General features: G+C 42.8%; 1 protein-coding gene across 1 annotated transcript in view; it reads left to right on the forward strand.

Annotated features, from left to right (window-relative positions):
• Positions 1–10834: 10834 nt before the first annotated feature.
• The window catches only part of LOC126184362 (vacuolar protein sorting-associated protein 26B-like), a 41927-nt gene continuing 38586 nt past the window's right edge, over positions 10835–14175 (forward strand). Inside the window, exon 1 of the mRNA XM_049926745.1 lies at positions 10835–10954. Coding sequence (XP_049782702.1) covers positions 10835–10954 — 120 coding nt within the window. The remainder of the gene's footprint in view (positions 10955–14175) is intronic.

Raw genomic sequence — 14175 nt, forward strand, 5'->3', positions numbered from 1 at the left:
GTCTGGAGGTGGATGTAGAAAAGCAAGCAGGTCTGGACCAGAAACAGTAACGCGTTTGTGCCGAGGGGAAGCAAGCCCGAATTTGTAGAACAGTTCTGAGAGTGACTTCGGTCCACTGAGGGTGCTGTGGCCACCCGCCAGGCGTGGATGCCCTAGTACCGTGAGTATACATTCCTGTTGGAATTTGAACTTCCTACCATTTTTCTGGGGGAGGGGAGGAGAGGGGGTTAGGTTAGTGGAAGTAGCCCAATTGAACTATCTTCCCGCCAAAATTCAAACTTCCCACCAAACTCCTCCATCTTGGATGACGTCATCACTGCCATATTGGATGGCGTCATCGCCGCCATCTTGGATAACAGTACTTTGCCGTAGTGTCCCACTTGCCCCAATACAAGTTGTGTGTTGCATGAGCAACATTGTTTTGTACGTAGGGCGCGTACAAGGAATATTAATCGTCAGGTTATGTTGCCAATAAACCTGGATAATATAGGTGGTGATGAAGTGATTCTTCCAAAGGGATTGAATGAATGAATGAATGAATGAAATTTTATTGTCGTTTAGCTATTACAGCAATTGACAAAGTCAAGTTACATATATACAAGTTATACAGCATATATACATGGGTTAAAGATCAATATGTGACATAGGTTTTACATAAAATACAATATTTAAAATGAAATAATATGAAAACATTGCATCATGAATCACTCAGTTAAAGAAATAATGCTGCACTCTCCAAACTGGGACCACTATGATATTTTACAGCAATAAAATTCCTGAAGTGAGTAGCAAGGATTTGCAGCTAACCAACTGAACAATTTGTCTTTAAATACATCAAATGGAGCTTCTACCCATTCTAGTGGCAAATTATTAAACATCTTCATACCCACCACTTCGTAGCTGTTCAATGACTTGGATAATCTGTAGTAAGGTATGTCAAGATTGCTACTATTCCTGGTTCCATGAAAGTGTACATCTCTTCTACGCTGGTATTCTGATAAATTGCTCTTTATATGCAGTAGGGCAGTGTAAATATACATGTTTATCACAGTTAATATTTTTAAGTTGATAAACAGTGGTTTGCAGTGGGCCTGTTTATCACTGTTTGTGATAATTCGAATTACTTTCTTCTGAAGTACCAAAATGTCCTGAAGGTGTGAGCTATTGCCCCATATTAAAAGCCTATAAGATATAATACTTTGAAAAAAAGCAAAGTAGGCTGATCTTACATAGGCCGCAGGTACATGGTTTATTAAATTCTTTAACAAATACACCACTCTAGACAGCCTTGCACTAATGTATTTAATATGTGGCTCCCAAGTCAGTTTAGTATCTATAACAATACCTAAGAACTTAACACTATTCTTGAAGTCTTCTGCTGGCGGATCTCTCAAACTAAATACAATCTTTTGAGTTTTACTCTCATTAAGCAGGAACCCATTAGCTCGGAACCAGACTTATGCCTGTGATATTGTGTCATTTGCCACAGTTTGGAGCATATCAATGTCTGAGCTGATATTGAAAAAAGTGGTATCATCTGCATAGAGAATGGAGTGAGTATTTATGTAGGATGGTAGATCGTTTGTCATTAGGATAAATAGCAGAGGTCCTAATACTGAGCCTTGTGGCACACCGCACTTAACTTCAGCTAGCTGTGATCTCTGTTTACCAATACAAACAATTTGTCTACGGTTGCTGAGGAAAGATTCAAAAATGTTGTCGACTTCCGCCAGGGTCACTCTACCACTGGTAATCTTGTGTCTCTCAAGTCTGCCATCCTCATAGCCTTTTCCAGACGCCAACGCGTGGTTGCCATCTTTTTTGACTTACGAAAAGCATACAACCAGACCTACCAAAATCATATCCTTGCCACATTGTATGAGTGGGGTCTCCGGGGCCCCTCCCGATTTTTATCCAAAACTTCCCTTCGCTCCGTACTTTCCATGTCCAAGTTGGTGCCTATTCTAGTTCCATCCATATCCAGGAGAATGGAGTCTTGCAGGGCTCTGTATTGAGTGACTCTCTATTTTTAGTGGCCATTAAGTCTAGCAGCAGCTGTCAGGCCCCTCTGTCTCACCTTCTCTGTATGCAGAAGACTTCTGCATTTCGTACTGCTGCTCCAGTACTGGAGTTGCTGAGTGTCGCCTGCAGGAAGCCATCCACAAGGCACAGTCATGGGCTCTAGCCCATGGCTTCCAGTTTTCCGCCATTAAGACGTGTGTCATGCATTTCTGTCAGCGTCATAACATTCATCTAGAACCAGCACTTTACATTAATGACGATCCACTCACTGTAGTGGAGACACATCGATTCTTAGGTCTGGATTTTGATGCTCATTTGACTTGGCTTCCTCATCTACGTCAGCTTAAATGGATGTGTTGGAAGCACCTCAATGCCCTCCGCTGCCTGAGCAACACCTACTGGGGTGCATATTGCTCCACGCTGCTGCAGCTCTACAGAGCCCTTGTTCAATCCAGCCTTGACTATGGGAATGTGATTTATGGTTCTGCAGCACCCTCAGCACTGCATTTGCTCGACCCATTGCACCATTGCGGAGTTTGACTAGCGACAGGAGCTTTTAGGACGAGTCCAGTGACAAACGTACTGCTGGAGGCCTGAGTCCCTCCATTGAAGATCAGAGAAGCACAACTGCTCACCAGTTACGTTGCCCACATTCATAGCTCTCCTGAACATTGTAATTACCAACCATGGCAGTTCACCTCCCACATAGGCGGCCCAATTCACGGCTAACGATTACAGTTCGCGTGCGATCGCTTCTGTCTGAACTGGAGTCCTTCCCTTCACCACCTAGCCTCGAGTTCCATTCACGTACACCTCCGTGGTGTAGCTGTAGGCTAAAGCTTTGCCTGGACCTTTCGCGTGGTCCTAAGTACTCCGTTAACCCTGTGGCTCTCCGCTGTCACTTCCTCTCAATTCTTGAAGTGTTCTGGAGCTCTGAAGTGGCTTACACCGACGGCTTGATGTTGATGATAATGTTGGCTTCGCCTTTTCCACAGAGGCCATATTGAACAGCATTTCTTGCCCGATGGCTGCAGTGTATTCACTGCAGAGCTGGTGGCCATATCTCACTTCAGTATATCTGTTCATGCCCTGAGGAATCGTTTCTTCTGTGTACTGACGCCTTGAGCAGCCTACAAGCCGACAGGCTGGCCAAACAGGCTACACGGAAACCGCTTCTGGGGATGGGCATCTCTGAACCTGACCTGCGTTCTGACTTACGCCGCTCCGTTTTTCAGCTTTGGTAGGCAGACTGGCATAACAGTACGCACAACAAACTGTGTATCATTAAGGAGACTACGAATGTGTGTAAGTCTTCCATGTGGGCCGCGCACAGGGAATCAATTGTCCTCTGCTGGCTCCGCATTGGCCACGCTTGGGTGACCCACGGTTACCTCTTGTGCTGTGAAGACCCACCTCAGTGTCGATGCAGCGCCCGGTCGACAGTGGCCCATATTCTGGTGCATTGTCCCACTTTCATCTACATCTACATCTACATTTATACTCCGCAAGCCACCCAACGGTGTGTGGCGGAGGGCACTTTACGTGCCACTGTCATTATCTCCCTTTCCTGTTCCAGTCGCGTATGGTTCGCGGGAAGAACGACTGTCTGAAAGCCTCTGTGCGCGCTCTAATCTCTCTAATTTTACATTCGTGATCTCCTCGGGAGGTATAAGTAGGGGGAAGCAATAGATTCGATACCTCATCCAGAAACGCACCCTCTCGAAACCTGGCGAGCGAGCTACACCGCGATGCAGAGCGCCTCTCTTGCAGAGTCGGCCACTTGAGTTTGTTAAACATCTCCGTAACGCTATCACGGTTACCAAATAACCCTGTGACGAAACGCGCCGCTCTCCTTTGGATCTTCTCTATCTCCTCCGTCAACCCGATCTGGTACGGATCCCACACTGATGAGCAATACTTAGGTATAGGTCGAACGAGTGTTTTGTAAGCCACCTCCTTTGTTGATGGACTACATTTTCTAAGGACTGTCCCAATGAATCTCAACCTGGTACCCGCCTTACCAACAATTAATTTTATATGATCATTCCACTTCAAATCGTTCCGCACGCATACTCCCAGATATTTTACAGAAGTAACTGCTACCAGTGTTTGTTCCGCTATCATATAATCATACAATAAAGGATCCTTCTTTCTATGTATTCGCAATACATTACATTTGTCTATGTTAAGGGTCAGTTGCCACTCCCTGCACCAAGTGCCTATCCGCTGCAGATCTTCCTGCATTTGGCTACAATTTTCTAATGCTGCAACTTCTCTGTATACTACAGCATCATCCGCAAAAAGCCGCATGGAACTTCCGACACTATCTACTAGGTCATTTATATATATTGTGAAAAGCAATGGTCCCATAACACTCCCCTGTGGCACGCCAGAGGTTACTTTAATGTCTGTAGACGTCTCTCCGTTGATAACAACATGCTGTGTTCTGTTTGCTAAAAACTCTTCAATCCAGCCACACAGCTGGTCTGATATTCCGTAGGCTCTTACTTTGTTTATCAGGCGACAGTGCGGAACTGTATCGAACGCCTTCCGGAAGTCAAGAAAAATAGCATCTACCTGGGAGCCTGTATCTAATATTTTCTGGGTCTCATGAACAAATAAAGCGAGTTGGGTTTCACACGATCGCTGTTTCCGGAATCCATGTTGATTCCTACATAGTAGATTCTGAGTTTCCAAAAACGACATGATACTCGAGCAAAACACATGTTCTAAAATTCTACAACAGATCGACGTCAGAGATATAGGTCTATAGTTTTGCGCATCTGCTCGACGACCCTTCTTGAAGACTGGGACTACCTGTGCTCTTTTCCAATCATTTGGAACCTTCTGTTCCTCTAGAGACTTGCGGTACACGGCTGTTAGAAGGGGGACAAGTTCTTTCGCGTACTCTGTGTAGAATCGAATTGGTATCCCGTCAGGTCCAGTGCCCAGCGACGAAATCTTGGGTTAGCGGACTCGTTGCTGCTCATTTTATCTGACAATGCCTCATTGACTGATTTAGTTTTACATTTTATTCGTGAGAGTGGATTTTATCATTTGATCTTTGTCCCTCTGTGTCTTCCACCCTAGTGCTTTTAGGGTGTAGGTTTTATGTGTTGCAGAGTGGCTGGCTTTTCCTTTTTATTCTCGTGGCCAGCCACTGTAATCTGCTTTCTTGTTTTACTCTCATCTGTTTCTAGCGTCTCTCTGTTGTTTTCTTTTCCTCTCTGGTTCCTTTTAGTGTTCGTTGCCTTTCCTTCGTTCTTATGATTTTTTCCTTTCTTTCCGTTTTGTGTTATATGTCTTGTCTGTTTTATTCTCACATTGTGGCATTGTTTTATTAGGAACAAGGGACTGATGACCTTGTAATTTGGTCCCTTCTGCCCTCTTTTAAACCAACCACCCAATCTCGCTGCCATATAATGACCAATGTTTGAATTTCCAAGACATGCACAAAGTATCAGTCGTGCAAAGATTGTGGCTGAATGTAACTACTTAGCCTTTAGAACTGTATACATTTTTTCCTTCTAAATGTTCAATGTAGTTTTGATATTTTTTCCTGTTGAAAGAGATTTCCATAATTTCAGAACTAGTTACTATTTTAAGTTAGCATAATTATAGTTGCCACGGCAAAGTTTCAAAAATTCATTAACGACAATGGACATATTGTGTCTATAGCCAGCCTCGTCTTTGGTTTTCTATGACAATCCATGTTTTGCTTGTGTGCTGGTTCTAAGCATTACTCTCATTTTTACAATAGTGTGTTATTAGTGATTACTCTCTGTGGAAGAGAATTTAGAAATTCTGTAAAATGGTGATATCTGATATTGAAGAACTTGAAAATCACATCAGTTTTCCTTCAGTGGCTGACAGCAATGATGAACTCCTCCAGACAGTGGGTTATCTCAAGGAGGAAGATTTAGATGAAATAATCATGTTGATGAGCCTGATTTTTAAATACTTACTAGCAATAACATTTTGGAAGAACATATTTCTTTCTGAAGTCTTGGAGCGAATGCCTCTGTTGAACAAGTATATTGCAGTATTGTGCATTATGACATGAATACAGACTATAAAGAAGAGAGGCAAATCTTCAAATGAAGCATACCCATCTGTATGTACGTGCAAAGCATAGAAATGAACTGAAACCAGTAGAGCATACCATATATTATTCTGTGGACTATTTACCATGTTTTGATGAGCAGTGATTGGCATCTAGAGGCAAAAACCCTGGGTGCTAAGCTAAAACACCAAATTCAAGGTCCAACTTTGAATAGCAAGAGGGCACAATAGCTTTCTGCAATTCTGGACAAAATAAATTTTGCGTGAAATACATTGTCACCAGCATAGTTTTACTTTTGTAAAGCTTTTTCTAATAAATTTTCGTAACCATTTTGCAAGCATATTATTTAAATGTTTCAGTCCATTAAAAACAGATGTCACAATAATTTCAGAGATTAAAAGCACACAAAAAAAAGAATTCCGAAAACTATGAAAAATTATACCTGTAAGTCACAGTGTCCTCTTTAGTGGATTATCCATAACTTGAATAGTCCAATTTTGGTGTATGCTATGTGAAGAAGTTTCTAAAAATAAGTTCGGCTTCAATACAAAATTACAAAATTTCCATCCTGTAAATGAAAAAGAATAACTGTAACTTGTTGACATTGGCGAGATAAGTCATATATTTTGATACATGTTGCCTTCTAACCTTCTTGTACATAAAAATGACATATAACCTTCTTGTACATAAGAATGACATACACCTTTTTCCAGTCACATGGCATACTTTGTTCTAGTGATTGATGATCATGGTGAGATGTTCCTAGAAGGGGAATTGGTTCTTCTGCATATTTGATATAAAATTTTGCCCTATCAGGACCAGTGGCCTTTTCACTATCAGTTCAGTTATTTCTATATTGGTCACTTTTTCATCCGTGTCATGGCAAAAGTGAGAAATGCATTGTCATCTTTTGTGAGGCAATTTCAGAAGACAGAATTTAGTATTTCAGGCTTCATTTTATCATCTTCCATTTGGATGGTGTCAGGGTCAGTGGCCATTTAGACAGATGACTTCGTTTCAGCAATTGATGTGTAGAAACTATGATCGTGCTGCTTTTGATTTCATTGAACACTTCATACATAGCTGTCTTACGCACTTTTCAATATAGTTCAGCTGTTCTTCAGCAGCAGAGATTTTGTTTGATTGTGCCATTCAGCTTTCTTTACTTTTGTAGTAACTTTCTAATATTGTTATCGAACTGTGGTGGGTTCTTCTCATCCCTCATCTTTTGTGACACAAACATATTGACCACAAGGCCTCCAGTATGTAGAAATTTGTCTGATTCCTTTTACATTTGTTGATTGTGATCAGTTCTCTCTGCATCTATGCACAGCGAGCACAGATCTTGACATTTTCCATTTTTAAATACAGATGTATATGTAGATATAGCATATTAAACTCGTAGAAAAAGTAAGTAGATTCAAAGCTTTTTTGTGTGATGGTTTCTGTCTGTCTTTGTTATGTTTTAAACACTTGCTGTTTCTCTTATGACTTTCCTTTGTTATTAAGTGATGTTCGAATTTCAACATTTGTCATTGTATAAATTTATTTAATAAATGACTGGAACTGTGGCATACTCATGCCCCACTTTGCAAATCCGAAGAAAGTGTAAACTTAAAAAATATCAATACAACAGACATCATTAGATCAGTTGTGGTGGCTCACATGTGGATTGATATACAAATGCTCATGAGACCCATTATGTTCATTGTGTTGGAAGATTCAATTGTCGCTTCCTTTGGATGTGCGAAGTGGGATGTGGTATGTCGAAGTTAACATAATTTTTAACACAAATTTAGTCTGTGCAATGGCACAAATTGATTGAGCTGAAGAATGACAGAAATGTTGAAATTGTGATTTGATTCAACAAATGAATACACCATAAGCGAAACGTGATGCCCTTCAGACAGTATGTACAGACTTGCTCCCATACTTTAGAAGTTAACAATATCAATTATTAAATCTGTGTATTGAGATGCTCTACTAAATACTGTGACTATCTCTTCAGTTGCTATTGAGTGTTCTCACCTTTGGAATAATATTTCAAATAACATGATGAAAACTGAGCAAGGTAGTGCAATGATTAACACACTGGACTCTCATTTGGGAGGATGATGGTTCAATTCCGCGTCTGGCCATCCTGATTAAGGTTTTCCTTGATTTCCCTAAATTGCTTCAGGCAAATGCCAGGATGGTTCCTTTGAAAAGGCACTGCCAACTTCCTTCTCCATCCTTCCCTAATCCGATTGGACTGGTGACCTCGCTGTTTGGTCCCACCCCTCAAATCAGCTAAACAACCTAACAGGATGAAATTAAGTGATACATTCGATTTGCATACAGGAGGAGTTTTTCAATTCCCTGTCTGACCATTTTAATCTTCATAAGTTGTCTAGTGCAAATTATCATTATTGAGAAGAAATGGTACTGGCCTAGCATGACATAACTGAGGTACTACTGTCTGCTTTAATGTTAGGTGCGCCAGATAGTTTCTTGTACAACCTAACTAAATGGGAAATAGAAGTGATGTGCACTTCTTTCATAACTCATCTAAACTATTAAGTGGTATCAGATCTAGGATATTCTGAATGAAGAAATAGAAAGTTTTGAATGAACGTATCTAAACCAAGTATGATAATTGGAAGTCCTGGTCAGAATGTAAGTAATGGAAGTAGTAAAAGCAACAACATATGAGATACCATGTGGCTGATTTGCACATTAATGAGATGGAAAATGTAGCTAAGGTTTTGGACTTTGTCCTTCAGAGCTAATAGAATACACAAAAACTATCATGGCTACACTGTTCTGGCCAACTACATCATATTGGCAGTGCAGCTTGAGTGGGTAAGGTGTTGTCAAGTGGTAAGAGCCAAGGAAAAAGGTGAGGTGAGGTGAGGTGAAGTGGAGGACATAGTGTGGGAGACAAACGTGGCTGACGGCTGGGAGAGTCAGACGGTATGTTAGCTGCTGGCTGGGAAGGGTAGCTGTTAGCTGGGAAGAGGAGGCAGCGAGTGGATAGTATAGAAATGTGGCAAAGATGAGCTCATCCTGGTGCCAGTTGGGGAGCTATGTATGGATGATAATTAAGTAGAGGAATGGTTTGGGAGGGGTAGATAGAACAGAGGAAGAAGGAGACTTCGGAGGTGTGTGTGTGTGTGTGTGTGTGTGTGTGTGTGTGTGTGTGTGTGTGTAGAACAAGTGAAGTGGGGAGTGTAGAGCAGGGGATGGAAGTGGGTGTGGGACAAGGACTAGCTGAAATTAAAGCCAGGAGGATTGTGGAATTGAAGAATGTGTTATGAGGACAAATTTCATCTTCGCGGTTTGGAGAAACTGATATTAGAGGGATTGAGGAGGAGGAGGAGGTGGTATCCAAGTGACGGAGGTTGTGAAGCCATCACTGAAATCGTGGTTAACTCAGCAGTGTGTTCCCCAGCTAGATGGTCAATTTTGCTATTTGCCACAGTTGGCAGTGGCCATTCATTTGGATGAACTGCTATTTGGTAGTGTGCCTACATGAGACTGTGTTGGTACATAGGCCAGGTCTTGCACCTGAGTTTTCCACAGGAGTGTGTCCACAGGAGTGAGATTGGGTAAGTGATGTAATACCATTTTGTGAGAGGTGGGAAGGATTTTGGATAGGAAGTTGCCCATTTCTTGGCACGAAGGTAGTCGAAGCTCCAATAAAGTGTGTTTCGCTGTACATGTGTGCCCCTAATCCTATGATCATCCCTGTAAACTGGATGCAGAGGAGCATCTGCATCATTACTCAGCATCACCCCAGGGTGACATCATGTAACCACATACTTTTATGTGGATTAGACCACCACGAAGCTGTCCACCCAAATGAATGGCTGCCACTAAACTATGACTGAGAGCAAAATTGACCACACGGTGGCTGAATGTGCTGCTGAGCTCGATGTGGCTAGTTCACAATCCGTGCTGTCTGGATTCCCTGCTCAATACCAGTATCCTTGAATTATATAGATGGGAATTGTGCTTATCACACATCCTTCAATCCCACAGTTGCCCTGGTCTCTCTCGCCAGTGACTCCTGTCCCACCATCCCCGCCTCCACCTTTGTCTGTATGTCCCGCACTTCACACATTCTACACTCAAGCTCTCCTCTCCGGTCTCTCTTCTCCTATGTTCTATATAGGAAGACAAGGAAACACACTGTCATTTAAGAGATAAAATTTATTAGGTCACAGAGTAACATCAACAAGAATACAGTGAAAGTAGATCACATGTCTTGAACATATCTAACATCTGAGGGTCCAGATGCCCATGCATGCCCATATAAATATGCTGTCCATGTTGAGTGTCACTGGTGTAGTGCTATGCATGCATGGCAGATCTGGTGATGGCGATCGGTGATTGGGCTGCCCCTAGCAGCTGCCTCGGGTAGCTCTGTATATGCCGTTTGAGTGTCGGCACACGCTAAGCTTGCCATAATGGCCAGACTTATGTCCACTGTGGGCAGTAGGTGTAGTAACCAGCTTGTTATGACACTCCTCCTCTGATGGTCGGAAAGACCAGGTGTTCCTAGTCACAATACTGTGAATGAAGACACATCCATGCCATCCGTGGTGATGACAGGGACAGCAGCTAAATGCTCGAGACATTTCCAATCAGCCTGAACTGGCATGTACAGTCAAATATGGGATGAGGGCACCCCCACTGCCCACGAACCCTGGGACAATGGGTGGACATTACCAGTGACAGAGCTTTCTCATTTTCAGTCCACAGTGAGGGATGGCAGCAGTTACAGCAGACTGGAGAGGAGAGACTCTGGTGACAGAGACCCAGCTTGTGTCCCTACTGATGGCGGTGTCTGCTCAGTGTAGTGAGATGTGCCAGCACCAGCCACAGATAGTAAACCTGCCATCATTGTTTACAAAGATCAAACTGCCAGGGCAGGCAGGCATAACCGGAGTTGACAGAGAACAAGGCATCAGGCCAACAGCCCAAGGACGGGGCCCTGTGCTCTGCCTGGGATGCAACTGATCCCAGTGATGTGCCACAAGGCAATAATATGCGTGAACCATGAAGATTTAGCCACTGCCCTGGCTGTAGATAATGGCTGGAATCCACTGTTGATATCCAAATGCCCTGGCCTGGACCGGCCTATTGTGGGCACAAATGTCGACAAAATAGGTGCCTCTGAGGATGCCTGCCCGGCAGCAAGAGGTTGAGCAGTGTCTGCAACTGACAGCCATGCAGGAGCTCACTGGGCTCCTGGTCCCAGTTGACATCATGCTGAGAGCTTAAAAAAAGTGAGAGCGCCTCTTCAGCTAGGAAATCTACATACTTGCGTATGTGCATCTTAAGCATTCAGGCAAGGTGTTCTGCCGTGCCATTTGATTGAAGATAGAAGGGAGGTACTGTGATGTGGCAAATGCCATTTTGTGTACAAAAGTCCTTGAAAGACTGTGCCATGAACAGAGGATCATTGTCTGATGGCAAGCTTTTTGTGGAGAATATCTTCAACACGACCTTAACAGCTGCGTTTGTGATTGTCAACTTAAAAAAAAAAATGAGAAAAAGCATCCCTTACCAATAACCAGGAAGTGATTAAAAAGTGCCCAGTGAAATCGGTGCGCACCCTTTCCTGCATTGGAGCCAGTCATGGTGGATAAACAGTGCATGGTGCCACCTGCTGACTCATACACTTGCGACGGGCTGGATGAGGTATTCCACCTTCCGATCAATGCCTGGCCAAAACTTGTAGTGGAGTGTCTATTGCTGTGTGTGTGTGTGTGTGTGTGTGTGTGTGTGTGTGTGCATGTGAGAGAGAGAGAGTGTCCCCAGTGACGCTGGTGTAAGAAGTGTAGAACCTCCCACCACAGAGCCACTGGAACCACGATGTGAGGAGTAAACCCTTCCATTAACAGGAGAGTAACACCATCCAAGAGGCAGAGGTGATGGCACAACACACACAAATTTTGAAGCGGTTCAGATGCCCAGCCTGGTGGATGGTTAGGCCACCCATGTTGTATCATAGGTATGACTGTCGGAACACTACTGATCTGTCACCACAGCAGAGACAATACAGGAACTGGTGATTGGGAAGCCATCCACCTAGTGCCTCACCTCTGTCTCCAGTTGGAAACAAAGCAGTTCCTCCTGGTCGAATGAGGGGTTTGGCCCATGGAGAGCTGGGACAGAGCACCAGTGTTTGCATATTGCAGTGTAGGATGAAAATGGATCTCATAATTGTATTGGTACAAGAACAGAGCCCAATGTGGAAAACGATAAGTGGCTTTGTCCAGTAAGGATGCTGTCAGACTAAACAGGCGAACGAAGTATTTATGGTCGGCAATTAAATGAATTTTTATTAAAGGCATTGACAATATCAAGCACTTCTTCATTCACCTGAGAATGTGAAAAATCCAGCAGCTGAGCCTGGATCAACATAGTCAACAACCATTACAACATAGCCATGTGTTCCTGCTGGTGTTGCACAAGTGACTGGAGTAGAATCTCCATGGAAGAGCCGAACATCGGCAAAACCACCAAACCCATAACACATGAAAATTTGACCCTTGATGTTGCTACTTGTGTTCTAACTAGGAACTCAAGGAAACACATGGCTGTAAAAAAGATAAGATTTATTGGGTCATGGAGTGACGTCAACAAGAATACAATTAAAGTAGTTTACATGTCTCGAAAACATTTAACAACTGAGGGTCTGGAGGCCCTTGCAAGCCCATATAAAGATGCTGTCCTCATCAGATATCACTGGTGTAGTGCTGCTTGCATGCAGCAAATCTGGTGATGACAGTCGGTGACCATGCTGCCCCTGGTGGTGGCCTCAGGTAGTTGTGGGAACATCATTTGAATATTAGCACACACTGTGCTTGCTATAGTACCCTGACTTAAGACCACTGTGGGCTGTAGGTGTAGTAACTGGTGGGTTACTACACTTGCTCAACCTTCCAATCTACTGCTGTGTGTCATTGTGGGCCACACACAACTCTCTGCCAGCTTCCAGCTACCCTACCGTCCTATGCTCCTTCCCTCTGCCTGGCTCTTTTGATCCCTCTTCCACTTCATCAGAACAACTTCTTGACCCCACTCAAGTTGGCGTGCATATACAATGTAGTATTTTTTTGTGCTTGATACCTGTGGAGGGCAGCACTGAAAGCATAGGTAGGTTTCAGTCTTTTTTTTGTGTGTACCTGTTGACTGCCCAGTCTCATATTGGCACATTGTGTTTTGTTACTTATGCCCTTTCCATTATGCAACTAAAACAAAGGTAGTTTCAGGGTCCAGACAAACCACCACTAAAATTGCTAAGGTCCTACTGAGGGTTTTCTTTTGTATAGTATCACTTTTGAACGCCCCAGAGCTGCTTTTAATGACCTTGGCATCATTGCAACATTATACTAACTTCCTCTTCTTCCCAGTGCCTTGCCCACAAATCGCCCTTTGTCACCACCTATTTTTTTAAGGTGGCAGTAGGTCCTGCAGATTGCTGCTGATGTCATTACATGACAGGCAGAATGACAGAAAACTTCTTCAGCTTTGTCTTTGATGTGAGAAATTCTGTTTACATAAATGTAGGATCTTTGACTATTTAGGGAGTTTGGAACTACAATAACACATGTGTAAAGACCACAATAATGTTGGAGCTATTTGAAAGGTATTATGTTGGATATTTTGTCGTCAAAATAATCAGTAGCAGAAGTTAAATCTTTGTGTTGTTGAATATGGAGTATGTAACCACCAGCAGGTAGCAGCTGTAAAATCTGTTGTGTATTTGTGTTTCTCGAACACTGTATTCCAGTTTCATTGGAAACTGTGAATGACTTGTGAACTGTGGTATTCCACAGTAAAAAAGATAACAAGAATCAAAAGTAGAAAACGTAACACAAACATAGAGAATGGTTGTTGTTACCTTAAAAAAATGTGAGAATACCAATTTATATATCATGTATAAGAAATCGGGCACAAAATAGACAGAAGAAAGGAAAAGACAATGTGGGAGAAGCTGGAGCACTGTAAAAATAGGAAACAAAGAAAGAAGACAGATTGAAGTTACATCAATATGAAGATAAAATTTTGCATAAGTTATTGTTTATTTGTGGGTCATG

This window comes from Schistocerca cancellata, chromosome 4 (assembly GCF_023864275.1).
Source record: "Schistocerca cancellata isolate TAMUIC-IGC-003103 chromosome 4, iqSchCanc2.1, whole genome shotgun sequence".
NCBI classification, from domain to species: domain Eukaryota; kingdom Metazoa; phylum Arthropoda; class Insecta; order Orthoptera; family Acrididae; genus Schistocerca; species Schistocerca cancellata.